This window comes from Emydura macquarii, unplaced genomic scaffold, assembly GCF_026122565.2.
Source record: "Emydura macquarii macquarii isolate MOO-44397 ecotype Brisbane River unplaced genomic scaffold, CSIRO-AGI_Emac_v2 contig_1254, whole genome shotgun sequence".
Classification (NCBI taxonomy): Eukaryota; Metazoa; Chordata; order Testudines; family Chelidae; genus Emydura; species Emydura macquarii.
Window position 1 is genome coordinate 513427 of NW_027131391.1, and position 27917 is coordinate 541343.

General features: G+C 39.7%; 1 protein-coding gene across 3 annotated transcripts in view; it reads left to right on the top strand.

Moving 5' to 3' along the window:
• Nucleotides 1-27917, top strand: part of CABIN1 (calcineurin binding protein 1) — a 202166-nt gene that overhangs the window by 55327 nt on the left and 118922 nt on the right. For all 3 annotated transcript variants that reach the window (XM_067549979.1, XM_067549978.1, XM_067549980.1), the window contains exons 27-28: nt 14545-14727; nt 17820-18151. In XM_067549979.1, coding sequence (XP_067406080.1) covers nt 14545-14727; nt 17820-18151 — 515 coding nt within the window. The remainder of the gene's footprint in view (nt 1-14544; nt 14728-17819; nt 18152-27917) is intronic.

Consider the following 27917-nt stretch of genomic DNA (forward strand, 5'->3'; position numbering starts at 1 on the left):
TAGTAAGATTCAAAGAGGGATTGGACATTTATATGGATAACAAGAATATCCAGAGTCATAAGAGTTAATACAAAGTTTTGAAAGAGATACAAAATCCTCTTGCATCAAAGTTTAAATCAGTCTCTAACTATTAGAGATTAGAATGAAACCTTCATGGGGGCAGATTATAGCATATTTGACTACTGTTGTGTTTTTGCCCCTGCCTCTGAGATACTGGCTGCTCTTGGAGACAGGACATTGGACTAATGGATCCAGAATGACAATTACTATTATTCTGTTTTTATCCTTTTTGTAATTTAATCTATTTTTAGCCCCTATTTTTAATGGGTTTGAATGAGTAAAAATCTGCAATTGGTATTTAGTATAAAAATATATAAGAAGAATCTGACCAGATAAATGGAATGTTGATGAGCCTCTGTTCTCTGAGATTGTTGATGGTAGAAGTATGGCAGTTGTTGGAGTTGCTAGTTACTAAAATGTATTGAATGATTTGATTAAACTAGACCCAATCCAGGATTACATTTTGTAAGAGAGGTCCCTTCTGTACATTTAGAGAGGCACTCTGACTCAAGTGATGAACCTGCTCCAATGCAAAACTCAATTTATCTTTACTTTATTAAAAAAAAAAAAATTACATGAAAGTTCATTTTGATTCCAGAGTTGTATAGTGTCATCTGTTATGTCTGGATCTGTTTTAAGAATCACGTTGGTATGAGCCAAGTAATCCCAAATGTTTCGACTGCATACCAGTGAAGATAAACACTCCCCCAGGGGGTGTGTGTGTAAGCTAAAGTTCTTCGAGTCATGGTCACTATGTGTATTCCACTCAAGGTGCACATGCGTTCCATGCACCTAAGACAGGAATATTTTTTGCCTTTCCTGCATCCTTCTCCTCCTCCAGCTCTGAACCGAAGACATAAGAGGTGGTGTGGACCTACCACTTCTCAAGTTCTTTTCTACTGCATGTGGTCTGAGACAGAACTTCTCTAGTGTCTGTAGCTATAGCTAGTGTTCCTGTTAAAAAAATTAAATATTGTTAATATTTTTAGCAGTTTTAGATAGTTAATGTAGTTTAAGTAGTTCAAAGGTCTGGCAGCACCCCCACCCCAACACTTTCCTGTACAGGTTGCCCAGTATGCCCAAGATCCCAGGATTTTCAAGGCCTGTCCTCGGGTCTTCTCCAAAGTATGTGCCTCTGTTGCCTTGGGGAAGCTCACAATCCCTCTAAATGCAATATCTGCCTGTGCTTTCCTTGCCAAACCCATCAATCCTATGAGTTCAGGCTTACAAGATTCATGATGGACAATTCTATGAGGCTTCAGTCTAATTTTGGCCCATCAGACCCCCCCTGCACTTCAGACAGAGGCACTGAAAAGCACCCCTTTGATCATGGTGGTCTCCGACTTCAGAGCTGCTCAGGGCAGAATTAAAGTCTTCTAAACAGAGACGTGAGGAGGGTAAGAGCTAACTCTCAGAAGAAACATGAGAAATCCCCCTCCAAGTCCTCACTTAAAAAGAGGACCTCCTTGCCGACACCCTTTTGGTCAGTAAGACCCCACACCTTGAGGCAGATATGTCTGGATGTCATGAGCACAATACTATTTCCTGGGCATCAAGAACAAAGAATGCCTCAAAACAGTTGATAGCCAAAGGGACAGGGCCATCTCTGGTACTGAAAATGGAAAGAGGAGTGTGGAACCAATCTGAAAAGAGAAGACACCGTAGTTACTGAAAACCACAGTCCTTCTGAAACCAGCGCTGCCAAGGTCAGGAGCTGGGTACACTGTCCATCCTAGATACTAGATACTCTCTCCTGGAGGAGCGTACCATCTCTGCAGACAGGGAATCACTAGTATCGTCAGATCTGGTCCTCACCAGGGAGCTCCTGATACCATCACTTCACCACTCTCCTGTACTGTCAGCCAGTCAATGCATAATGAGACCACTGGTACTAATGGCACTGCCCATCAACATAGAGTCCTTATTTTTCTCCACTTAGTCTGGAGAGCTTCACCAGCCTTAATGAGGCTGAAGTCAGCCCCAACAGAGGCTCCAAGATCTCATGGGTGCCTTTGTACTTTCATAAGAAAAACTGCCCAGCTCAGGACCAGTGATACTCTTCTCCCTGGGATCCACCCCATTACTTCTGTGATCCCTCACACTAACCTTATTGGTGTCCCTGAGATTCATGTATATGACATCCCAAACATACAAGCTCTCAACAACAGTTGAGGCAGGATTCCCACCCGGGAAGGAACCTCAACTCAGTCAGGAACACGCTGAAGAAGAGGAGAAACCCAAATAACTGGAACCATTCACCACTGTGGGATTATCATCATTGTCTTTACCAGATGAGGTGATCATACCTGCCTTGCATCACTACCTGACTATAGGGAATTCCAGTACCACCTTGGGAGAATTGCAGACACGCTCTGGATGAAATACAGGGCTTCATTCATGAGCTACTAGATATCCTCCAGAGTGCTGGTCCCAGTCAGGTGGCACTGCCTCTTAATAGGGCCATTATAGAATCAACCAGAATGGTCTGGAATACTCTTGCTACTTATGCTCCCATTCTGAAAAGAGGAGAGAAGAAATATTTTGTCCCATTGAAGGGGATGGAATACTTACTTACTTTCACACTCTGAACTCTATAGTGTTGCAGTCCAATAAATTCTTTAAATTCACTAACAAATTGCCTCAAGAGGGTAGACTTCAGTTCCAAACAATCACGAATGAAGATAAATTGCTAGCCAGATCAGCCCTCCAGTCTTCAGTGGGTGCAATGGGCACAGCCTCCCACTCAGTGGCAGCATACATAATTATGAGAAGGGATTCATGCTCCAATCTTCCAGATTTACCAAAGAAGTCCAATGCACTGTGGAAGATCTGCCTCTTGAGGGAGAAAACCTATTCAGCAAGAAAACAGATAAATTGTTACATACCCGTAAAGACTCACTTAACTCTCTGGGTATCTATACCCTGGCACCACAGAGGAGGTACCCTAAACCTCAGTCTTATAGGCAGCATCTAGCCCCATAACCGTTCTACCATCAAAAGACTTAGGAGTTCCTCGGAAACATCAAAGAATACAATAGTCTAAGCAGAATGTTTCCTCTTCATTCTCCTTCCAGCCCCAGCTTCCCACTAGGAAATACTTTTGATGGGGCTTTCAGAAGCCAAGAACCCTGCCACATCCTCACACACGGAACTCCTTCACCCTATTTGGATGCCGACTAGTTCACTTTTTCCAGCATGGCACCATGTAATGTCAAACAAATGGGTTCTAGATAGAGTTCCTATCTGTTCTCCCTCCAAAACCTCCTTCCATGTCCCACCTTCAGTGACCTCTCTCACAAGAAGATCCTCAGACAGGAAATAGACGCCTACTCCATTTGTGAGCCATAGAAGTGGTACCGCTTCAGAACAAGGAAAAATATTTCTACTCAAGATATTTCCTTCTTCCCCAGATTAATATACCAAGATAAAACTAGGAACAATGTCATTCACAAACTCCAGTGCAAGAACAGATGCTCACAACATGCAGACAGCCACCTTGGATTTTATCTTAAGAACATAAGATGGCCATACTGGGTCAGACCAATGGTCCATCTAGCCCAGTATCCTGTCTTCTGACAGTGGCCAGATGCTTCAGAAGGCAGTGCTTCAGAACCTGACAATTATCGAGTGATCCATCCACTGTCATCAAGTTCCAGCTTCTGGTTGTCAGAGGCTTAGGGACACCTAGAACATGGGGCTGCAGCTCTAACCATCTTGACTAATAGTCATTGATGGACCTATCCTCCATTAATTTAGATAATTCTCTTTTGAACACAGTTATACTTATTGCTTTCACAGCATCCCCTGGCAATGAGTTCCATTGAGTATGGATTATGTGAAGTAGTACTTAATTATGTTTATTTTAAACCTTCTTCCTATTAATTTCATTGGGTCACCCTACTTCTTTTGTTATGTGAAGGGATAAATAAAACTTCCTTATTCAATTTGTCCACATCATTCATGATTTTATAGATTTCTAACATATTCCCCCTTAGTCATCTCTTTTCTGAGTTGAACAGTTCCAATGTTTTTAATCTCTCTTCGTATGGAAGCTGTTCCATATCTTTAATCATTTTTATTGCCCTTCGCTGTACTTTTTCCGATTCTAATATATCTTTTTTGCGATGGGGCGACCAGAACTGGCATGCAGTATTCAAGGCGAGGGCATACCAGGGATTTATATAATGGCATTATGATATTTTCTGTGGTATTATTTATCCCATTCCTAATGGTTCCTAACATTCTGTTAGCTTTAGACTGTTTCTGCACATAGAGCAAATGTTTTCAGAGAACTATCCCCAATGATCCCCCAAGATCTCTTTTTTTTTGAGTGGTAAAGCTAATTTAGACCCCATCATCTTGCATATATAGTTGGGATTATGTTTTCCAGTGAGCATTACTTTGCATTTATTGACATTGAATTTCATCTACCATTTTGTTGCCCAGTCACCCAGTTGTGTGAAATCCCTTAGTTAAATCCAAAACTGGTTGCAAAGAGTTAGTCTTGAGTAATTTTCCTTCTCAGCAGCAGAATATCTGGTTTCCTGTCCTTGCCTATATCTTTCTGCTATTATTGAAGAGAAACAGCAGTTATGCAAGGGTACAGCCATGCAATAACAAAGTTAGGGTTGCTCATATATGAAAATCTCCAAACCCCTCCAAGATGCTGCCTTTGGCCCAAGAGCCCCTTCTGATTAGCAAACTCTTAAAATCTTGGGATTATCAGCAAAAAACAAATGGTAGAGAGTCTGTGGGGAAAGTAGTAGTGTAAAAAATCAAGACCTGATTATACATTCTATAGCTCAATCATCTGGCTTCACCATGCCACAAAAGATTTGGATCAGAACATCACAACGGTGTTGTAATTACCACTACACAAATGGAAAATGAAAGATAGCCTGATATGTGAATGTGGAGAAGATATTTAGACATCTAGTGAACCACTGTCCTCTAAGATCTTTCTCTGAAGGGAGAGCCTGGATTCATTTCATGTCACCAGAAGCCATAGAGTGGATGAAAGACTTGGACATTGACCTTTAAATGTTGCTTTTCAAGTTGACATATGAAAGAATAAGAAGAATCCTCAAGAAGAAACTAGACTGGAGGCCCTTAGTAGGCCCTGGTCTACACTTACCTGGCGATTCAGTGGCAGTTGACGGAGTTACGCAAGCTACACAGAGTAGCTTGCGTAATTCCCATCAACTGCTGTGCTTCCCTTCTGCACGCCGTCTTCACTGCATTGCGCTCCTTGAGGGGATGGATTACCAGAGTCGACTTCTGGATCAACTGAGTGGGTCTTCACTGACTGCTCAATCGATCCAGATAGGTCAATCAGACGGCGGCAACTTTGCCACCATCAGTATAGACATACCCTAGATCTCAGATAGCTTAATGCCTTCATCTGTCTCTATATTGATCACCCTAGCCTCTATTTTTCCCTTCCTAAACAAATGTGACTGGTTCACAGCTCTTGATTTAAAGAACACTTATTTCCACACAAACATCCACCCAGCAAACAAGAGGTTCCTTCAGTGCACCATTGGCTTGGATCATTACCAAAATGGAGTGATCTCTTTGGTCTCTTGAAGGTGCCAATAGTGTTCACAAAGGTGTCATTGGTAGTGGAAGCACACTTGCATTATCAGGGTGCACCAATATTATTCCCATACCTTGATGAATTGGCTACCTCATGGGGAAGTTGTACCAAGAAGTTCAAGGGAAAGCCCTATCTTTAGTACAGTTCCTACGTTCACTAGGATTCCAAGTAAACACAGAAAAGTCTGTTTTAGCTTCTATGCAGATTATAGATTTTATTAGAGCAACCCTGGATTCAATCAGAGCCAGAGTATACCAATCTTTGAGCAGGTTCCAAGCTATGAAGGAGCTCATCACTCAGCTTCAACTATGCCTTCAGATAACAGTATGATCCTGTCTCTTCCTTCTACGTCACATGGCATCTTATACGTACGTGACACTCTCTGTGTGAGACTTCATCTCTGGTATCTACATGTGTGGTTGCGGATATCTACACGCCAAGCAAGCACAGTCTATATAAACCGGTTTCACTCCCACTTAGAGTTCTGACTTTGCTTATCTGGTAGGAAAACAGATTAACAACGTGGGAGAAGGGGGTTTCTGTCGTCCCTCCCCAATCTACAAAAAGATGGATCACAAATGCCTCCCTACTAGGCTGGGGTGCCCATCTGTACGAACATGTAGCACAGGGTAGTGGAACCCAAAAATAATCCAGTTACATATAAACCTTCTGGAACTGTGGTCAGTGCTGAAGTCTGCAAGTGATTCCTACCACTTATTCAGATCCTGAATGTTCAGATCATGTCAGACAACCGGACAGCAGTTTATTATATCAATAAACAGGCAGGAGCACTCCCAGAGGAGCTGGCAGGATCCAGGAGTGCAGCCATGGGCAAAACTTGGGCCGCATTGGTGAACAGGCTGTGGTCGTTTAAAACTCCTCCAGAGTGCAGCTGACTCCCGCTCCAGGCCAGGCTTTGGCTGCAACCTTCAGTTCCTTGCAGCAGCAGCAAACAGCTCCCTGCAGCAACTTTCTTTCCTGGGTTCCGGTGAGGGGAGTGTGTGAAAACAATTTCCCATCCCAGTGGAGTGAGGTGGGAGGGGGTGAAACAGTACCCTTGGCTTACGGGAAACAGTGCAGACCCCAGACTGTTTCTGCTCTGCATGCCAACTTTTAAGATGCAATACAGGCACAGTATAGTATTTATTTTCTTTTTTTCCCTCCTTCCGCTGCTGCCTGATTGCTTACTTCCTGTTTCACATGGTGTTCGGTTGACCGGTCATTTCGTAACTCTGGTGTTCGCATCTTTGAGGTTCTACTGTAGCTTGGTATTTGAATGGATGATGAACCTAGAATGTTCATGCATGGAGGCAGTACATTCTGTTCTTAGCAATAGCAGAGAAGACTCCATGAGAAACTACTATACAACTAAATGGAAAAGATATTCTACCAGCTGCCAGCATTATCATATGCCCACAGAGGGTGCTAAGATTATACCAGACTACCTTCTCTCTCTAAAAATGTTGGGACTGATTATCAGCTCCTTGCAAGTATGCTTGGTGGCTTTTATTACCTTTCACCCTCCATTGACAGCCATTCGGTCTTCCCCTGTCCTACTATAGTATGGTTTCTGAAGGGCCTTGTCAGAACTTCCCTCTGGTATTGAAACCTACCCAGATATGGGATCTGTCTAGTCCTAGCAGTATTAATGAATGCTACATTGAAACCTTTAGTCTCATGTTCCTTCACTTATCTATCTGAGAAGGTTGGCTTTCTGATTATAGCCACCTCGCCAGGAAGAGTAGTTGAGTTAGGGCCCTGATGGTGGACCTGCCGTGCACAGTTTTCCATAAGGACAAGGTTTTCATGAGGTTACATCCTAAATTCATCCCCCAAATGAGCTTGGAATTCCATCTGAACCAGGTCATTCACTTAATCTGGCTTCTGTCTAAAACCAGATGCCTCCAGAGAAACTAGGAGGTTACATTCTCTGGATGTCTTAGAACCTTGGCATTCTACCTATAAAGGAGAAAAAGCCCTTCTGAAAATCCTAAACTGGTTTGTCTCATTTGCCAAACCTGTGAGAGAGGAATCAGTCTCTTCACAGAGGCTTTCCAAATGGTTTTTGGGTGGCATCTTGCTTTGCTGTGAGTTAACGGCAGCCCTCCCCCATATGGCATCAATGAGACCATTCACATACTTGAAGTTAAATACATGTGTTCGGAGGATTGGGGCCTCGGTCTTTACCAAACACTGCTCTCTCTCTCTGATTTTTCTACTGTATAATGGAAATCTTCTCTCAGTTCATCACTTGCTTTTAGTTCACATTTTAAGGTTTTTCTGCCCAACCATAAGAACTAGACATTTAAAAGAGTTCTTAAAATAAAGTTTAGATTTGTGAGCACAGTTCTGCAGTACATTCCACAGCTGCAGAGTGTATGGCCCATTGGCTGTTGTTCTCTTCCTCTGCCACATTCCAGCCATAAGGCTCCCCACTTTGAACACAGTGTATTAAACATCACAAACAGTAGTTACAAAAAATTTATCTCAGGTTTTATTATAGAAACATAGTATCGATAAAAAGACCTAGCTTTTTCAAACTCTAGACTCCAGTCTTCAAAACCTGGGCATGTGTTTGTCAGGTCTCTTGCCTCAAATAGGTAGAAATTCTGTTCCTTCCCACATTTCTTCTCAGTCACCTGGTCACTACTGAAATGTCTCATTGTAGAATTACCCTTTTCCCAATATGTTTTTCTAATAGGTGGACTTTTAAATTTGGCAAAGATAAGCAGCTGCAGCCCTGACTTAACCATTTGGCAGTGGGCTGATGCTTGCTGCATATCTTTCCCTTTCATCTGGTAAGTATTCTGATTATGTTTTCCTTTTCTCGTACCTCTGAAGAGAAGACACAACTCACTCTCCTCTTTGATCTCTTCCTGTCTCTTAACACATCAATTTAAATTCTTAATTCTAATCGTTAAAGATTTTATTTTGCCCCTTTCGACATTTCTACTCTCCTCCTCTGGCCACATTCTCTCCATGTGTGTCTTCAAATGCTTTTTTCTAAGGTTCAGGCCTTCCTTTTTGCTACCCCTCTGCCAGGAATTGGCTTCCTCTTCTTGTTTACCAAGACACTCTTTTCTCCTTCAAATCCCTCTATAAAGTGAAGTTCTGCTCCAAAGGGTGACTCTATAAAAAGACACCTTCGTGCTCAGCAGATCTACTCCCTTTGTGTATTTAGTATCATGTCTACTGAATTTAGTGACAATGAGTAAGATTTTTCTAATGTACCTGAGTTATTTAGGTGCTTGAGTCCCATTGATTTTTTTTTCCCCACTGACTTCTAGAATTTAGAAAATGTTACCCTACAAGTTTTTCTTGCCTTTTACTACTGTTAGCACATCAGAGACAATGTAGCTATTAGCCTGTGAGTTGGATTCCATTCCTTCCATGCTCATTAGCAGCAAATGGATTCCTTCCTGACAGTTACACTTGTGCTAACCTGCAGAAGGCATTTGGTGTGATTCTCTGCTAAGCCTCTTGGAGGCACAGCACAGAACTTATGACCTTGGAAGATGGAGGGCAAAGGTGCCACCTTTTCATCCTCCCAGTTCTGGGCTGCTGAGAGGACTGTAATGGCCTCCTATGATAACTTAGGGATCCACAGGGGCTGCTTTAAATAGAATCCTGCTTTAAATAGAATCCCCATAATGGCCCCCTCCTCAGCATACTGTCTTCACTGGGCCTTGTAATGGGGTCTACAAAACTGTGTTTACAGGGACTGTAGCAAAGGAGAGAATCTCTCACAATGAGTTTGTGCAGGTGTTGCTGAAAGCATAATTTAGAGTTATATAGGTGTCACGCGTGCTTAATTTGGGACCTTCACAGCTGGTGCTGGTGGATGAGATGGAAAAAACACAGCTTAATTTTTCAGAGTCTAGCCTGAATTTGCAGGACTGGCAATCAGAAAGCATCTCTCTGCTTGTAAACTGAGCACATTTGATATAGAAGTTATTGAAACAATAAACAAGGAGCTTTACAGTGCCACATATGGCTATACATAGTCACTTCTAAAGCTGTTTGAAAAATGGAAATAATATTAATGAAAAATATATCCCTTTTAGTAAAAAAATCATGACATTTTTGAACCAGCTCTAGTCATTTCCCAGGGTAAAACTGCATTTTAAAACTCGTGTATTGTTATTATGGTTGTGCCAAAAATGTATTGGGTGCTGTACAAACATACAGGAATGCACAACTCGTGCTCTGAAGATCTTATAGTCTCAACTTTCAGGGATCTTTCCAACCCTTAACAATAATCCCTACACACTTCCCTTTCCTAAGGTGTTAGGCTGTGTCTTGTCTTTTTTCTTTCTTAGGTTGTAAGACCTTTTTGGTAGGGAATGTTTGTAAATTTCTGGATAAATTTACAGCACTATATATGTTATAATAATTTCTTAATAATCAAAGTTAATATAGTCTTGATTCTAGTCTCTCACTTTGAGTGCCTGCTCACAAACTGAACCATGCAGATGGCTACTTTGACTGTCTGACATCATAATAAATTACCATGGAAAGATCACAGTTCAGAACCTGAAATTGTTCCTGGTATGGAAGAACTGAGAAGGTGATTCATTCATCTTTTCTGGGGGAGAGAGTGCCTGGTGTTGCTCTCTAGCAATCCGCTCTGCTTGATTAGAGGAGTGACAGTGATAGGCTCCAAAAAGAGCCATGTATAGCCCTTCTTGACAGTGGAACAATTACAGCAATAAGAGGCATTTAAAGGTAGGTAGAGAAATAGAGGAGAGTGGGAAAAACGGGGGTAACTGGAAGACTACCCTCCCCCAGAATGATCGATACAGTCAGTGTTGAGTTGTCTAGTTTCATGGTTTCTCCTATCAGTAAGCCATGCCTGACTCCATAGCACTGTCCTGCAAATTCTAACTGACCCCGAAGAACTCTTAAGTCTGGAATCCCTTTATACGTGTAATGTAGTGTCTTTGGAAAGGCCTAATTCTGGAAACCCTAGTTCTTGTTCCTATTGTTATTTGCAATGCAGGTTCAAAGTGTGTCCCATTTAGGAACTACTTTTTCAGATGGAATCTGAATCTTGATGCAGTAACGAATATTAGCACTTCTCATCCTTGAAATTACTATTAGTTGAATCCTGGCAACAACCTAATAATCTCAGACTCTCATTTTACATCTTTTATGCTGAATTTCAATAGCAGCTGGGAGTGGAGTGCACCAAATACGTAAAGTATTTTCATCTCTATTCAGACCACCTCTCATTTTCTCTTAGGCTGCGTTTACATTGACGGCGGCAAAATCGCCGCCAGATCGATCTTTCAGGATCGATTGAGTGGTCAGTGAGACCTGCTCAATCGATCAGGAAGTTGACTGAGTAAGTCCACCCCCTCAAGCAGCGTAGCACTGAGACGACGGGAACAGCAGTGTGAACAGCACGCAGAAGGGAAGCTGAGCAGTTGACGTCAGTTACGCAAACTACTCTGCGTAGTTTGTGTAACTCCCGTCGACTGCCACCGAATCGCATGGTCAGTGTGAACCAGCCCTTAGTATACACATCACAGTATAATTATATCAGTGGTCAGAGCAGGTGAAAGAAAATAGTCATGCTCACATGCCCTACACCCCATAATTAACACTTAGCCACTTAAGAAAGTGTTCCTTTGACCCTCTCTTCTGTGGTTGCTTTGGAGCTCATGAGAAAGAAATTAAGACACTACATTTACCCATGTCTTCTACTTAGCAGGCTTGATTTATTTTAATATTAAAAAAATCAAGTGACAATCTTTTTAAAAATTTCTGGGAAATGTACACTGAAAATGTAGAATTTGACTCAGAATAAATCATTAAAAATGTCTTAGATTCAACAGCACAAAACATCCACCCCCAAGCTTGGTCTATACTTGCCTTTCTTTTGAAATATTATCTGCTGTTGCAACCCACCATCTCAGCTCCATCAGTGGAAGCAATGTTGGGAGCCATAATGCAGACAAGACATTGGTGGACGCTTGCATTTTTGCCACTGTGTTGGGTGCTCAGAACAGGGTTAGATGATGTAGTGGTTGAAATATTAGGTATCTGTCTGGCCAGTGTAGGAATAGCCCTGAGAGAGAGGGGCACTTACACCTGTACATACCTACATATATACACTTCCTTTTAGTAGAAACTTAAAGCTGAGATTGCTAGTTAGGATTTGAAAAGAGAGATTTCACGTTTGCTCTCTTGGGATGAGAAAACTCATTAATGTGCAGATATTTGAAATATAACATGCTAGCTCAGAGCCTATGAGCATCATTTTTTAAGCTGAGAGAGGTTAGTATAATTTCCTAGTAATTGATGTAGCTCTCACAAACTCGCTGTATACCAGCCATTCTTGATTCCCATTCCAACATTTTGACTTTTCATCTGTCACAGCTTGTACATCAAAACTAACTTCAGTGCTTATGGGATAATGAAACATTTATAGTCATGCAACTGCTGTATTTTTGCATCTGCAGGCTTCTAACTCAACCTGTAACCTACTTCTGGAGTAGATGCATGAGCTTCTCCCTTTAAAAAAAATATGTCAGATAAATTGCTGTAAATGTGGAGTGTGTTAGTTATCTGTATCAGGGTTTTTGTTGTTGGTGTTGTCATTCAACCATTTTTTCAGCATGTTACAAAATTGCTAAGAACCTCTCTATCCACATATACCACAGAACATTCTTAAAGTTGTACAAATGAGTCATGAAAGCTCGACTGATCTCCATTCAGAATCTTTTTTCTCCCATTCTTTTGTAATTATATCATTTCTATATAAAGTCTGTTATCACTAACCAACTGTAAAACTTCCCATTAGAAAGCAGGAACTCCTTCCCCACTTCCTTTTTCCAGGTGCAGTTTGATAAGACTTTTTCACTGGATAGTCATGTTTCTTCTTGTGCCAAATGAAAAGGCCATAGGTTGCATCAAATCCATTTTAATCTTTTTGGAATCAAAACAAGTAATACCTCAACTATAAGTTGAGGTCTGGAAAGAAGGTTTATCTGGTTAAGACACACCCATAGGAGGCGTCTCAGCTCTCTATCTGCACTGCATAATTTGTATAGAAAGGGAGGGATTTATTTATATTGCCAGTTCCTTTCTGTGGAAGCTCTCTGTTGCTGAGCATTTTTTCATTTTATTTCTCTATCGTATGAATAAGAATGCAGTGGGACTATATTGATCTTCAGTATTAGATGCTTGTCAGCCTTTTTGCACTCAGTTAGTTGTGTAAAACTTTTTTTATTGGTTGAACCAATCCTGTGCCTGGAAAAGGGACTAAATTTATCCTTGGGCTTTAGATATAGAGAGAACTGTCTGCTAGGATTTCATATCAGACGTTGGATTCTGCTGGTGGAAAATTGTAGAAAAATGTCTCTTTTTTCCTATTTGAGGAAGAAAATGTGTATCTTTTCTGTAGTTGTGTTGGAGTTTTAGAGCCTGAGTGTGGATGGGCTGTTCTAGTTTCAGTCATGAAGATATGCCATGTTATCTCTGACAAGCTCTTTTATAGTGATTAAGGATATATTAGGTTGGTCTCAGAGGTATCTGAGAAGTTTTCACTTGTTCCTTTATTCTAGGGTGCTGTTTTTATCCCACTGTAATCACAGCCCTGTACAACTGTTTCATGTGCTGAAACAACTATGGCTGTAAGGGCTAACAACCCCCTCCAAACTGTAATGCAGTCAACAGGTGTGATACATTACTTTAATCAACTGTACCTGCCAAGACTGTCACTTCCCTCTCCTTTCTATTGGCTAGGCCAGTGCTCCCCAAAGTTTTTATCGCAGGCCCCCCCTTACCATGTCTGCGCCCCCACCTCACCTTGCTGGGGCTATGAGCGGGGCCACGGTCAGGGCCAGGGGTTGTGGCTGGGAGTGGGGCCATAGTCAGGGGGCTGCAGTCGAGGCTGGGGGCCAAGGCGGGGGCCAAGGCAGGGGCCAGGCGCTACAACTGGGGCTGTGGCCCACGGTCTGGAGGTCGCAGTTTGGTTGCGGGGCTGGGGCAGAGTTTGGGGCAGAGCATGGCTGGGTGGCACTCCCTCCCTGCCCCCCATGAGGGTTGGCCTGGGCCCTGCCATGTCTCTTTGAACATTCCTCTGCGCCTCCTTAGGGGGTGTGCCACACAGTTTGAGGACCTCTGTGCTAGCCTGAAGTCTAAGAATCTCAATGTATATCTTAAACCTAAGTCTTAGCAAGATGCTAAGCAGATGAACTTTAAAACCATTCAGTGGACTGTACAAACTCTTGTCAGGTGGATGATATCAATGATCATTCGGTTAGGTCTTTTGCATTTCTAATTACATCGATCCTCTATCATGCTCCCAGAAAGCCTTAGAAATCTTGATGTTTGTGGTCTTCCCCTAGCAAAGAGTTCTAGTGAACTCAGATTTGTACCTGTTGTACACAAAGTTATCTCACATGCCTTTTGAGATGCCACAAGTGGCACAGTAAAACTGCTGTATGTTAGTATAAAATGTTGGCTACATTCTATCCTAAAGACGACCACTTATCAACTCCCTTGTTCTAGGTTTCTAAACTGATTAGATATCCCAAGAAGAAATCATTACAAAAATCAAATCTACATGAATACATGGCAACTCCTTATGAAAGAAAACAATTAAGTTTTGAATTCTTGGTACAAACAGGTGAGGAGATGAACATGGCAATAAGTGATAGAAGACAGATAATAATAATAAATAAATGTACCTTTTAGACTATAGGTACATTGGTTGGCATAGATCCATGTGTCGCAATACAGAAAAGTTTACAGAGTATGCTATTGAGACTGAGGAGAAAGCACTAACTCATGGTTTAAGATAGAGGACTATTTGGTCCTAATGTCTCCTGTGTATGGAAGAAGTAGCACATTCATTCTTTACCTTGTCCTCCTTTTTGCAGAGAGGAGTCAGGACAGCACAGCAGTAGTGCTTTCTGATTCCAACTCCACACAGGACATCTTTAATGAACCCGCCAGTTCTCAAGACAGTTCAAGGAAGCCTTACTCAGAGAAGAAGATTTCCACTTCCTGTTCAGATGTGATGGCATCCTGCAAAGAGACCCCAGGAATTGAAGAGGAAAGAGGTACAATCATTTTCTTATGTAACCCACAGTATCTTGTGTGTTTACATTAAAATGTTTTGTCCAGCGTGCAGAAGTACTGGAAAGATGTTGAACCATGTTTGTGAATTTTCGTTGGACACCAGTGGGATGTATATGTACAGTTTGAGTTTTTAAAAAAATGTATAATCACACATGTGGTAGTGTTATCACTGACATAAGTGATAGAACCTTATCATAACCTGCAGAATCATGTGATAAATCAATTTTTATCATGCTTTTTTGACTGCCTCACCTGTAGTCTGGCTACTAATATTTCAAAGTCCTGAGCAGTTCAAGGAGCTGTTATTGTAAAACAATGTCACACACAAATGTATCTGTCTTTTGTCCGTACTTAGTCATGGACTAGTAATAGATTATTATTCAATATCTTGCAAACCTTAAATATTGGTAATGAATGCTTAATCATACATGAGAAATTAAAATCACCCTTTGCCTTCATTTTCCAGTGGAATACAGCAGTTATATGTAGCTCCAATAGATCGTTTGATATTTGATGTTATATAAGGAAAAATTATTCAAAATAATTTTAGACCTTCCAAAATTTATTAATTACAATTAATTTCTCTCTTCATCTGAAGCCTGTAGAGTTGAACAAGGTACCGAGGGAGCTAGGTTTTACAAGCAGAGGGATATGAAAAAGAAAACCAATACATTTGTTTAAAACTCTCTACAAGTTAACTTTTTTTTCTGTAAAATGTGAAGGTGTAGCATAAGTATTAGTGGCATGTAATTTGCTCATCCTGTGAGTAATGCTGCCATCCAAACTTAGGCTGATAAAACTTACCTATCACATCACACTGACGTTTAGTCTCTCCTTCCATAATATTAGGCAATCTCTATCAATTTTATGGATCCACAAAATGTGATGCATAGCTGGTCCTGATCCATTCCCTTGTTCTCACTGGAAAGAAATGTATAGTAAATGTTTATTTCAACATTGCATGATGTATCATTGACATTTTGATTGATAACTTGTTTTCTTCTTTTGAATTATGGTTTTTCTTAAGATTTGTCTAAACTAGGGAAACTTGTGCCAGGGTGACTATATAGCCAAGCTGGTGCAAACCCCCAAATGTGCATAGCAGTATTTGCACTAGGTTGTGACTAACTCCAGTAACCTGACAAAGTAAGATGAATCAGGGTGATCACCAGCTGATACCACTAAAGTGTATCTGTACTGTAAGTTTGTACTGATATAGCTACATCAGTGCAAAATACCCAGTATAGACAAAGCCTTATATAAATAATGTTTGCGGTGGATTGAAAAGTAATGGGATACAAAGTTTTTTATTAATTGGTCACTATGACAATTTTCCAGGCAGTAGTGACTTAAAAGTCATTGCAGACAGATAGCTGTTTGGAGGCCTATGTTAAATTCAATATTGCATTATTTGCATCCACTATGATAAATGTGTCTGAAAAAGTACCTTCTTAAGCCAGTGACAAATATAGCATTGCTACTAAGACTATGTAGTATATTTAGGTGATATAATGCATATATTTAATGTTCACTGTATGACAAAAGAATGAAATGTTTTAGGCTGAGAAGAGGCAGAGAGTTATGTCATTTAGCCTTCTGTGTGTAAAATTAAGAGTATGCAATTAAGATATGTGCTAAATAAATGTAAATTAATATAAGATTTGATAACTTCATTCTCTAGGTTATTTATAAGTTTATGTAATCTGACACAGTATAAGGGGTGGTGTGTGTGTTTTATACTTTCACTTCTAACTACACCATCTTCTAGAAAAAAAATGAAAGAGAAACCCCACCCCTTTTTTGGTACAGTTGCTTATTTGAAATATGTTTTCTACAACTAATTAATTTTAAAAAGCCTATTTTGAGGAAAGGGACATAAACTTTTGATATATAAGATACTTGAAAAAATAATTAAAAAAAAATTTAAGGCACTCAGATGCTATGAGAATAAATGCAAAATAATATCCAGGTAGGTATGTAAATGGGGTTTGCTCAGGTTAATTTTGACAGCTTTTTCCTTTCCCACTCATGTGATTAAGGCATTGGAATGGCTGAAACTTTTTGAGTTGAGAATTATTAAAACATTGTTATTACTGAAACATTGTATGAATATGCTCTAGCTTGAAAAATCTATAAAACTTTTAAAGTTAAAAATTTAAAAGGTCTTCCTCAAACTTGGGATGGCTCAGACACATCAAGTGTGTTAAACAATTCTATGCCAGAAGGTGGTGATTGTAAAATATGTAATGCTATAAAAAATCAAACAGAAATATTTTCCCCATCCTTCAGAAGCTTCTGAAAAACATAGTACATCCTTGCTGGAATACTGTGTTTATTTCTAGTGTCCACACATTCAAAAGGCTGTTGAAAAATTGGAAAGGGTTCAGACAAAAGTTTCAAGAATGATTCGCGGTGTGGAAAACACACTTTAAAAAGAGACTTAAACTCAGTTTACTTAGATTATCAAAGAGAAGGTTAAGAAGCGACTTGATCATGGGCTATAAATAGCTATGTTGAGTGATGATATCTGATATAAGAGTGCTCTTTATACTAGTAGACAGATGTAACAAGATTCAATGATTGAATGCTGAAGCTGGAAAAATTTAAATTGGCAATAGGTTGCAAATTTTGAACAATGAAGGTAATTAACCTTTGCAATAGCTGACAAGAGATATTGTAGATTCTCCATTACCTGAAGTCTTTAAATGAACATTTATCTTCTAAAAGAGATGGGCTGGTTGAACCACAAGTTATTGAGCTCAATGGAGAAACTACCGGATGGAATTATATGGCCTGTGTTATTCAGGAAGTCAGACTAGGTGATCATAATAGTCCCTTCCATCCCTAAAACCTGAGACTCTAATGTTGCCTTTGTCTTGATAAATGGTTATATATATGTTTCTCTAGGAGCTGAAGGTGTCTTGCTCATTGAACATCAAGACCGTTCACACGTACATTGGAAAGTTCTGGAATTATTCTGAATGTAGTTTAATGGAAAAAAGGAGTAAAATTTTTTAGTACACATCGGTTCAAAAACACAAATGCTGAGCCTTTGTTCATTTGTCATTTGTAGGAAAGTCAGAAGAGCCCTTGGAGAGCTCTGAATCTTATAATGCAGCTGAGCATAGTGGCCAGAAAGCTCTTTTAGATGCCCAGGCATCAGCTGGCATCCCTATCAAGACTACGGGTCCCCCACCTTCGCAGTGCGACTGTAAGAAGAAAGTTGAATCTTGTGGAGACGCATCTGAGTTTCCCCAGTGTCTTCCAGCAGATCTTGAGGAGCAACGCAAATTCCTAACAGAACAGTGCATCGCCTCCTTCCGTTTGTGTCTGAGCCGTTTCCCCCAGCACTATAAGAGCCTCTACAGATTGGCCTTTCTATACACATATAGCAAAACACACAAGGTAAGACATGGCACTGGCAGAATGACTGGCCAGCTGTGTTTAAAACTAAAGTAGATTCTCGCAGCTACATTCCAGCTTTTATTGACTTGGAGAACTGCCCAAGTTAGCCCCTTATTAAGGTACGGCAAACTGAGTTTTTTCACTCTAGTTCGTAATAAGTATGGGGAAGTATTACCCTCCCCTGCAACTCTCTAATCCTTGTATTAGGCCAGTTAAGTTGAAAACTCTCTGTAATAACAAAATCATGTGTTTTTTTTCCCTGTCCAGGAGAGATTAACCAGAAATATATGGTTTATGAATGCAGAGTTTCTTATAAATGTAACAAGAATTATTTCTTACCTATAATTAAATAAGTGGACTGAACAAGTGGCTCGGAACTCCTCAGTGTTGACATGGACATGCTGCGTGACCTTGACCAATTCACTTAGCCTCTGGGCACCTCAGATTCCATATTTGTAAAATGAGGATAATAATGCTTACCCACAACCAGGGCCTAGGGAAGATTAATAAATTAGACCTAAATTTTAAAAAGTACATGTGCAGAACTGGACAACTACTTTTTCATGCACGTGTATAGAATGCACAAACCAGCTGATGCACATACACAACCTTGGGGGTCACACTTCCTCCTTACTGGAGTATTGTCATGAAACTATTCAGAAAGGGTAAGGGTATATTAGGTTAATATGAAGATAGAAACATTGTTTGTGCTTCCCTTCACACAGATGAAAAGGTTCAATATTTTGTGACATGAACACATTCCTCCCATCTCATAGGAATGCATGCTTTCTCTAATGACATTCACTACAAGGGTAGTGTAGCCAGTGGGTATATGGATACAGGATCCTAGCTACCACTAAGCAAAAGTCAAAATAAGAATTAGGGTTTGAGAGAAATTTGTCTCTTCCCCACATAATACTAAGCCTAAATTGCTGTTCTGGGGTATTGCTTTTCTAAGTTTCCTGCTCCTGTAATCTGTCATTATTTCCCCCTAAGAAGACCAATTACTGACTGTTAGAAATCACCAGTTGAAAGTCACTAAAGGATCCTAGTGCAATTCCAAAGCAGACTGTTGCTCACAGGTCTGTGGTCTTAGTTTAAACAGGGCATAAAATGTCTTGGTCACTGTGTTGAAATTAATACACATTTGGCCTGAGAACAGCAGAACTTTCATCCTCCAGCATGACCTTTTTGCATTCTTCTTGATAGAATTAATGTCAAAGGACTTTCTGTCATGAATTATCTCTCTCTCTCTCTGTTATGAACTATAAGTTTATTTTAGATTCAGCATGTTATTTTGCATCCAAAACAGGTAACCATGTTTCTTCAGAGGACTGTCTGTCTCCCAATAATCAAGCAGCATACAAAATGCATTTTTGCATGATTTTTGCAAATATGGATGTTTTGAGTGACTTTTGCATGCTGTATCCTCCTTTTTTAAGAATTTGGTACTTATGAAAATTATAGATGGATACTGCTAGCTAGAGTGAGACAAAGTGCACTACCACAGTTCTGAGTCCACCTGAGTTTTGGCATGCAACGCCTCTGCTATTCTAGTCCTGGGCATTTCTTGAGCAGCAAATGCCTATCATGCCAGCTTGTAAATTGGGTTGTAAAGTATCCATAAGAATAAGTTGAAGCTACCAAATTTACTTCTCCATTGGTTGAAATCAAGATTAGAACCCAAGTCTCTTGATTTGAAAGGCTGGTGCAATGACACACGCTGCGTAACACCCTGATACTCCTTCCCTATGTACACCATATCTTCTATTAATTGAATTTCCACTATGCACTCTAATAGCAGTGAGGGAAGGTAATGAAAAAGGAAATTATACTGCTTGTCACAGTTACCGGGCTAACTGCACCTCCAATCACTCCTGATTTTTTGAGCATGCCTCTGCTAGGCCTCAGGCTGTCATCCTTTTCTTGTTATAGAAACACATTTCTCCCACTCAGACCAGGTGTTAGGTGGCAGGCCTCTGTATCTCAACTTTGATCACCTTACCAGGTCTGACGTGGGCTCAAACCTGCAGTTCTGTTCCCAGTGACAGTGGTAATTGGTGACCAAACGGTTTCCTTAAATGTAAGTCTTTATTGAGAACAAAAGCATTTCAGAGGAAACACATCTTAATAAAAATAAAGCATACTGTGTGCATAGCTAATTCTTTCCTAAGGCTTACCATTCCCTAGATCTGGGAGGCCCAGTTCCTTCAGACTGCTCCACTTGGAAGCCAACAGCTGGCCTCATTGTCTTTTTTGTGTGTACCTATGTATTCTCATCTGGGAAGCCATTGTGTTGCCTTTATGCACAGTTCCCATTGAATTAAAGCATTATAGGCATAGAATAAATGTTCCACTGATCCCAATAGAAGTTAGATCAGTGTATTTACACAGGAAAGTCTTATAACTCAATACAGAGTAAGTTCCCATCACTGCCCTGGTCATATACCGTATTCATATCATTACATATCTGATTTCATAGATTAATATATTGCAATTCCTACAGTATTCATAATCTTCTTACATGTCAGTTCCATTACTGTAATGCTGTAGTACAAAAATATTCATAGTACAAGAAATAACAAATTGAGCTGTAATATGCATTACTAATCCAATGGAATATGTCCAGTATTCAGACTGGCTATAAATTGGTCATTATCTAGCAAAAAATGACCAGTTTTTAAACACAGCTGGTTTTGGAAACATTTTCGCACTGTTTGTGTATGACAGTCCTTAATTTATCCAGTCATTAAGAGCAGCAATGGATTTTCACAATCTGTCATTACTGTTGCTAACATATTATGGTTGTATCAACTTCCAGCAAGAAATCCTGTCTTGTCATTAGTGCAGTCAGTCAGAGAGGGGGGTAGCATATCCTTGCCTGAAGAACCCCCCTCTCAAAACATTTTCTTTACCTTTTCCCCTTCTTTTTTTCTCACACACTAAATATTTATATACACTAGGTGATTCATATGTTTGGCTATGGGCTGGGAAGTAGACAGTATAGAAGAGGATGGCAGAGTGATCTAAATATCATATGTCAAATTCCTGTCTTTTCTGAAACCCCCATGACTGAATCTTGCCTTTGTCAGTTCAGCCCTTCCTCATTCATGGTAGATAGTTTGATTTTGGTGCAGTCTATACTGGGTTATATATATAATTTTTACTTTTGGTGCATAATAAACTGCCACTCAACTTCCCAAAAAACTTCCGTTGCAGTAGAACCTCAAAGATATGAACACCATAGTTATGAACTGACCGTTCAACTGAACACCATGTGAAACCGGAAGTAAGCAATCAGGCATCAGTGGAGCGGGAGGGGAGGAAAGAAGGTAAATACTATACTGTGCCTGTATTGCATCTGAAAGGTGTTGGCATGCAGAGCAAAAACAGCCTGGGGTCTGTGCTGCTTCCTGGTAAGTCAAGGGAGCTGTTTCACCCCACCCCCCGGGAAGCTGCAAGAAACTGAAGGTTCCAGCCAAAGCCTGGCTTGGAGTCAGGATATTTCACTTCTACTCTAATCCCACTTCATTTTTTACATTTGATGCTGCAGCATTAGTCCTTAATGAAGCTATCCAGAGGTTATTAAAAAAGATGATAAACTGGACTACCACCTGTTTGCAAACAGCAAACTGTTCTCTTCCCTGTTTAGAGCAATGGAAGCTAATTTAAAAAGGTTTATTGTAGGGCTTATGAGTTTAGGTCACACAATGTAACATCACTTTTCCTAATATAATGGTACTTTCCAAATCTGGCTTATTGGCAGATCTCAGCCCATGTCAACAGTACTAGGAATCCAGTGAAATACATCAAATAGGCTACTATATTGGTACTTCCCCTGGTTTTCTCCCAATTTCTCTCTCCCAAAAAACCCTCCAAACTCCACACAACATATCAGCCTACTAGATGAAATACATAGTGGAAACACTCACAAACTGATGATGAATAAGGAGGAAATGTTTATAGACCAAAAAAAGTTAGATTATTTTTTTTTAAATAACGAGGTGCATTGGAGATGAGGTCTTGTAAAGTACATAATTTTGATGCAGAGTGAAATGTTTTTATTCACTAGAATTTTCTCATTAAATATGCCTTCTATTCTGAACACGTTCAAAAGTTCCAAAGAAACTTCAGACCACTCAGCATTCTGCTATCTGCCACACATATATACACATACCATTCCACATCAAACAATATCTTGAAGAGCGGGACATAGTTTGTTTATATGCCACTTAAATTCAAAAATATGCAAAAAGGAATAGGACATAATCTGTAGTCTTAATTTGTTGCATTATTTGGATATTAATTCATGGCAAGTTTCAAATGTGAAAGGTGGATGTCCAGAGCTCCTAAAGGTTGGTATTAAAATAAAAAAAATAACTACAGTAGGAATGTTTTCAGATCTGAATTTCATTTGTGGGTCAGTGCAATGTATGGCTCTGGGAAGCCTTGGAATGTACCTGCACAAATATTGGTTTAAAATCAAAAGCATGGCTGTATGCTGTCACATGGGAGGTGAGGAGGGCCTCAACTCCAGGCTTCCTTAACAAAATCAAACTTGAAAAAATGTTTTCTGCAGTTATCAAGAAGAGAAACATTTGAAAGTGTTGTTAGAGCTTCTAGACTGACAGTAACCCTGTACTGTCCTCAATCAGAGCTTTCTAGCTCTTTTCTCCTGGTCATGTGCTGAAAGGGGGAGCAAGGGACTGTATCCTGTCAATTAGCCTGCCTTTGAATCTTGGGGTGGTGAGGGAGTGGGAGATGGTTGTTGAACAGGAAAGAGCTCTTCGTAATTGGACTGAGTCACAGACAGTTAAATCCAGTGCTTCAGACTGGTAAGAATAAATCCCTTTTGCATTGTCCTGTATCCCTTCATCCGATCCTAATGACTCCATCAGTTAAAAAGATAAGCAAAACTGAGTCTGTGAAACAAATGAATTGAGACCCACTCAAGTGTATTTACGAGGAGTTATTGATCATCCTGATTTAAGAATAAGAGCAGTGGAACATCTTTAGCTACACCCTTTACTCCCATTATGTACGGTTGTGTGAAGATTACTGAAAAATTGCATTATTTGTCTTATGATCTCTTTTGCTTTTGGCTAAATTTATCATTTTTTGCAAAATACGTGAATTTGCCTGTGAATAATATATTCAGTATATGTATATCATATGCTATTATAGCAGCACAAGAGCATGCCACTATAGTTACAGGTCTGTCAAACTATCTGGTATAAATTCCAGTTTCAGGAATATATCTATAACCCACCTTTAATGAGTCATTCAGGCCTGGGTCTTTATATACAAAGTTATAGCCTTGTGATGGTAGCTTTTCTGTTTTTTGTTCGTTAAAAATATTTGATTGTGGGTATTTTTTTACTGTAAGATGCATTGAGATGTCCTGAGATTGCATCCCACTTTCAGACACCTCAGAGCATCATGGATTGGATTGAAACAGAGGCATGCAAGCAAAGTAGAAAGTACAATAATTAAATACTTGGCTTTTTTTTGGCCTTATTTAGCCTTGAACTCTGTGTCTTTCCTGGAGCAATGTCAAGCACTAACCACTGAAACATGGGCTGCCCCATTGTTCTACCGTTTGATAGGCTGGCAATTCTGGTTTACTGTTTCTACAGACTCAGCTATTTGCGAGAGAGTCTTTTAGCTGCCAGAATATTTTTTAAATGTAAAATAATACAGCAATCTTCTTACATTCTCTGCTGGGTAGCCAAATGTTGATGTTCTGTTCTTAAGAGGAAGTCAGTCTTTTGATGTGACTGAAGCCCAGTGTAGATTCAGTCCATAAATCAATAGAAAGCTAGCATTGCAGAAGTGACGTTTTGGGCTTGGAGGATGTAGACTAGTCTGTTAGGGAAAATAAAATCTGTGATGGGGGGTTGCCAGAATTTAGAGTAAGTAAAAGTGGAATTTAAGATCAGCTTGAAAGCACCTACTTTACTATTGTGATAGGTGCTGTTAAATACCATAGATAGAAAAACAGGCAGATATATCTGTGGGCGAGAGCCCAGACCTGAAGGGAGCAGGAAACAATAGGTTTGTTGTTTCTCTTCTCCATTCACAGCTTTTTTTTTTTTTTTTTTTTGCATTTGATATGTATGAACAGTGTAAAAAGTACCTGGGTCTTGAGAGATGTGAAGCGCTGATTGTAATAATTATCACTTGTGCTGGATGCTGACTTAGTTCAAAACAGAATGGTCACAAAAATCACACAAAATAAACTGTGGGTTTAGTTATTGCTCACATGCCTTCTCCTCTGTTTCACTACCAAAGGCAGTAAATAACTGTTACTTGGAAGTTCCAAATTGTGGGCTAGATCTCAAAATAGTGTAAGTAAGGAGGAGAATGAGAAAGGGTGCCCTCTGTGGGGCTCCCAACCCCTGATTTTGGGGGCATCTGGGTTCTGGGAAGTTCTTGGCATAGATCAGAGCCACCTGAACTAAGACAACTGCCAGTAGCCTGAAGCTGTTGTCACCTGGGGATCGTCAGGACATAAGGCAACCTTATCCCCACTTCCTTCTATCAGGAGACGTGGGAGAGACATAGGAGGTGACATAGGAGCTGCTATAGTGGCTCTGTGCCAGCCCAGGATCTCCTAAACTGGGTGAATTCTCAAGTGACTGCTGACTTTAGTATTGTTTTTTACCACCATAGCAGTGCAAAGCAATCTTAATGCAGGGCAGGATTTGCCAAAGGTCTTTGGAAAACCAGGAGGTGTTCTATACAGCAGTGGTTCTCAACCAGGGGTACGTGTACCCCTGGGGGTACACAGAGGTCTTCCAGGGGGTAAATCAGCTCATCTAGATATTTGCCAAGTTTTACAACAGGCTACATAAAAAGCACTAACAAAATCAATACAAACTAAAATTTCATACAATGACTTTATATTTCAGCATACAATTTATAGAGCAGTATAAGTACAATATTTATATTCCAATTGATGTATTTTATAATTATATGCTAAAAATGAGCAATTTTTCAGTAGTGTGCTATGACCCTTTTGTATTTGTATGTCTTATTTTGTAAGCAAGTAGTTTTTAAGTGAGGTGAAACCTGGGGTATGCAAGACAAATCAGACTCCTGAAAGGGGTACAATAGTCTGGAAAGGTTGAGAACCACTGCTATACAGCATGTATTGTGAGATATGTTGTCATTGATTGTTTTAGGTTCTACAAGAGTAAATTTTAAGATAAGAGCTACTCAATCACAACACCTTAAAAAATTACTATGTCCTGAAATATCAGACACTATGGTCACATAATAGCATTGCAGTGTAACTGATATATATTATAGAAACCTTAGGATGAAATGGGCAAGGGAGAGACCTTAAAGGAAAAGATACTTCATCTTCTGATCATATTCTAAATGTAGTTATGAATATCCTACACTATATGACAATCAGCCTAGTCCACAATAATAAAATGCTGCACTTTTATAAATGTTATGATAGCCATTCAACTTTAAGAGCAATCCTTCACCATGCTGAAATCAGTGAGTGTTTTGCCATTTTTTTCTGTGTAAACAGAAGCAGGCCCTTTTTTGCCTAGCTTCTTTTATACCTTTTATTTTCTACTATCTATATCTTAAAAGAGAGAGCTTGGTGATTCAGTTAAAGCATTTTATTTTCCAGTCATAACATGAGTGAACCTTTAGTATTAATATGTGTCTGTGGTAATAAATACATGTATTGGGCCTCATGAACAGCCAGAAAATGCCTAATGGTATTTGTAAAGTTACGTGCATTTGTCTCGTACTCAAGGTAAGCTCTCCAAATCCTGTTCAGTGTCAGGTGCTGTAATAACAGAGGTCCTATATCAGTTTCTCCCTAATTTCTGACAAACTTTCTAGTTTATCTGAAAGTGTTTTTGACCCCTAGCAGCAAGTGATTGGCATTTCCAACATTATGCCTTGTTATACTTGATTCTAGAAACAATAACCTGGCCATAGGTGAGATTCCAATTCTGAAAAGACACTGAGTGTTTCTTCATGATTATTATAACAGTAGGGCTGAGAGAGTTTGCAGGTAGGTAGGGTTTTATACATGATCTGTGCCTATTTTAACAGACATTCGCAGCATAGCATGTAAAGGAAAATCAGAGAAATAAGGTAAAAATCAATCTAGGAAAAAATCAATCATGTCCATAGAAGATAAAGCAAGAGGGAAAAGATTAAGGTGATATGATAACCAGAATACAGTTGCAGGGTATACATGGGTTAATCAGATTTATGGTTTATAGATGCAGCTCTCCAGGTCCATAGAAAGAACATCACAGGCAGGTTATAATGTTATCATATGCCTCTCAAGAGATATCACTGCATCCTCTTCCTTGTTCTGCCTGTGTTTGCTCTACAGCTCTAATGCTCTGGAAAAAAACAACCCAATGCTCATCTGCTAAGGAAATCATGGAATGATTGAAGAAAAAGTAGGAAGTAAACCAAAGATTTACCCTGTCAGTGAAACTTTACAATTAATAATTGTCTCTTCTGTTAGTAATCCTGGATGGCATGTTTTGCCCAGAACCAACAGCTATTCCTCTTCTGAACAAATGAAAGCTTGATAAAAGCTTTCGTATTCATATGTTCATGTCAGGCATTAACTTTTATTGAGTCATAGATTTTTCTTCATTAAGAGACTGATCCTGCAAGATCTTACTCACAGGAATGTTTCTTATTTTCACATGTTAAATGTTTGTATGTAAATCAGAATTAGTCATGTGAATAGTGCTTGCCAGACCAGACCCTAATTTCTTAATTTACAAAGCCAATTTAGGGCTTATCTACAAAAGTTGTACCACTTTAACTGGGTACCTGAGTACTGGTAACTGTACCACTTTAACTTTAATAGCTAAGGCCGTACAACACACCTAGTGTGGGCACAGTTATACCAGTATAAAGTTGCTTTTAGCAGTATAGCTTCTTTCCCATAAATAAAGAGGGGGAATAAGCTACACTCATTTAAGGCACCTTTATACTGGTATGAATGTGGCCACACTAGAGGCTGTACTGGTATAATTGTTTCAGTTTAAAACAAACAAACAAACAAAATAACCCAACCCTAACCAAAATAGTAGTACCAGTAAAAAAAAAAATCTATCTGTAGACCAGACCTTAGTTGACATAGTAGTGATGAGCTTTCTTGCCATCTGAAAGATCAACATTTCGTTCTCTGGCTTGTCTCTCATTTTTAGGGCTGACAGGGTTCGGAAGTATAGTGCGTTGAAGTATGGTGATCAGGCACACAGACACACATCCTAGGCAACCAAAAAAAGTCCTGATAGGTAAACTGCTAAATATTCAAGCGATCTGGCTAGATTTTTAGTATTTGTGGACAAAATCTTAGTATTTGAAATGAGTGACTTTTTGTTCTGAGTTTGGTTATCATCTAATCCCTTTATCATTGTCATCATTTCACTAACAATATTCCATTAAAAAATCCATATAGACTTTTTTTTTAAAAGGGTAGAAGATATGTGTGCAACTCAGGCTGCTCTAAGTGACAGGAAATGGATACATATTTCAGTGGCATTGAGAAAGTACAAAAAACGGATCTAAATCAGCACAAGATATGAGATTGGATTTGAAAGCTTTAGGGGATGGAGTAATCCTCTGCCTAGTGGAAGGGCCAGTCAGTCTTAGGGCTTGTGCTCTTAAACTACCCTGCTTTTCTATTTAAGGGTTTTTGAGGGGAGATGGGATAATCTCACCTCTGAATTATATTGGTGCCCAGAATGTGTAAATATTAGCTGAA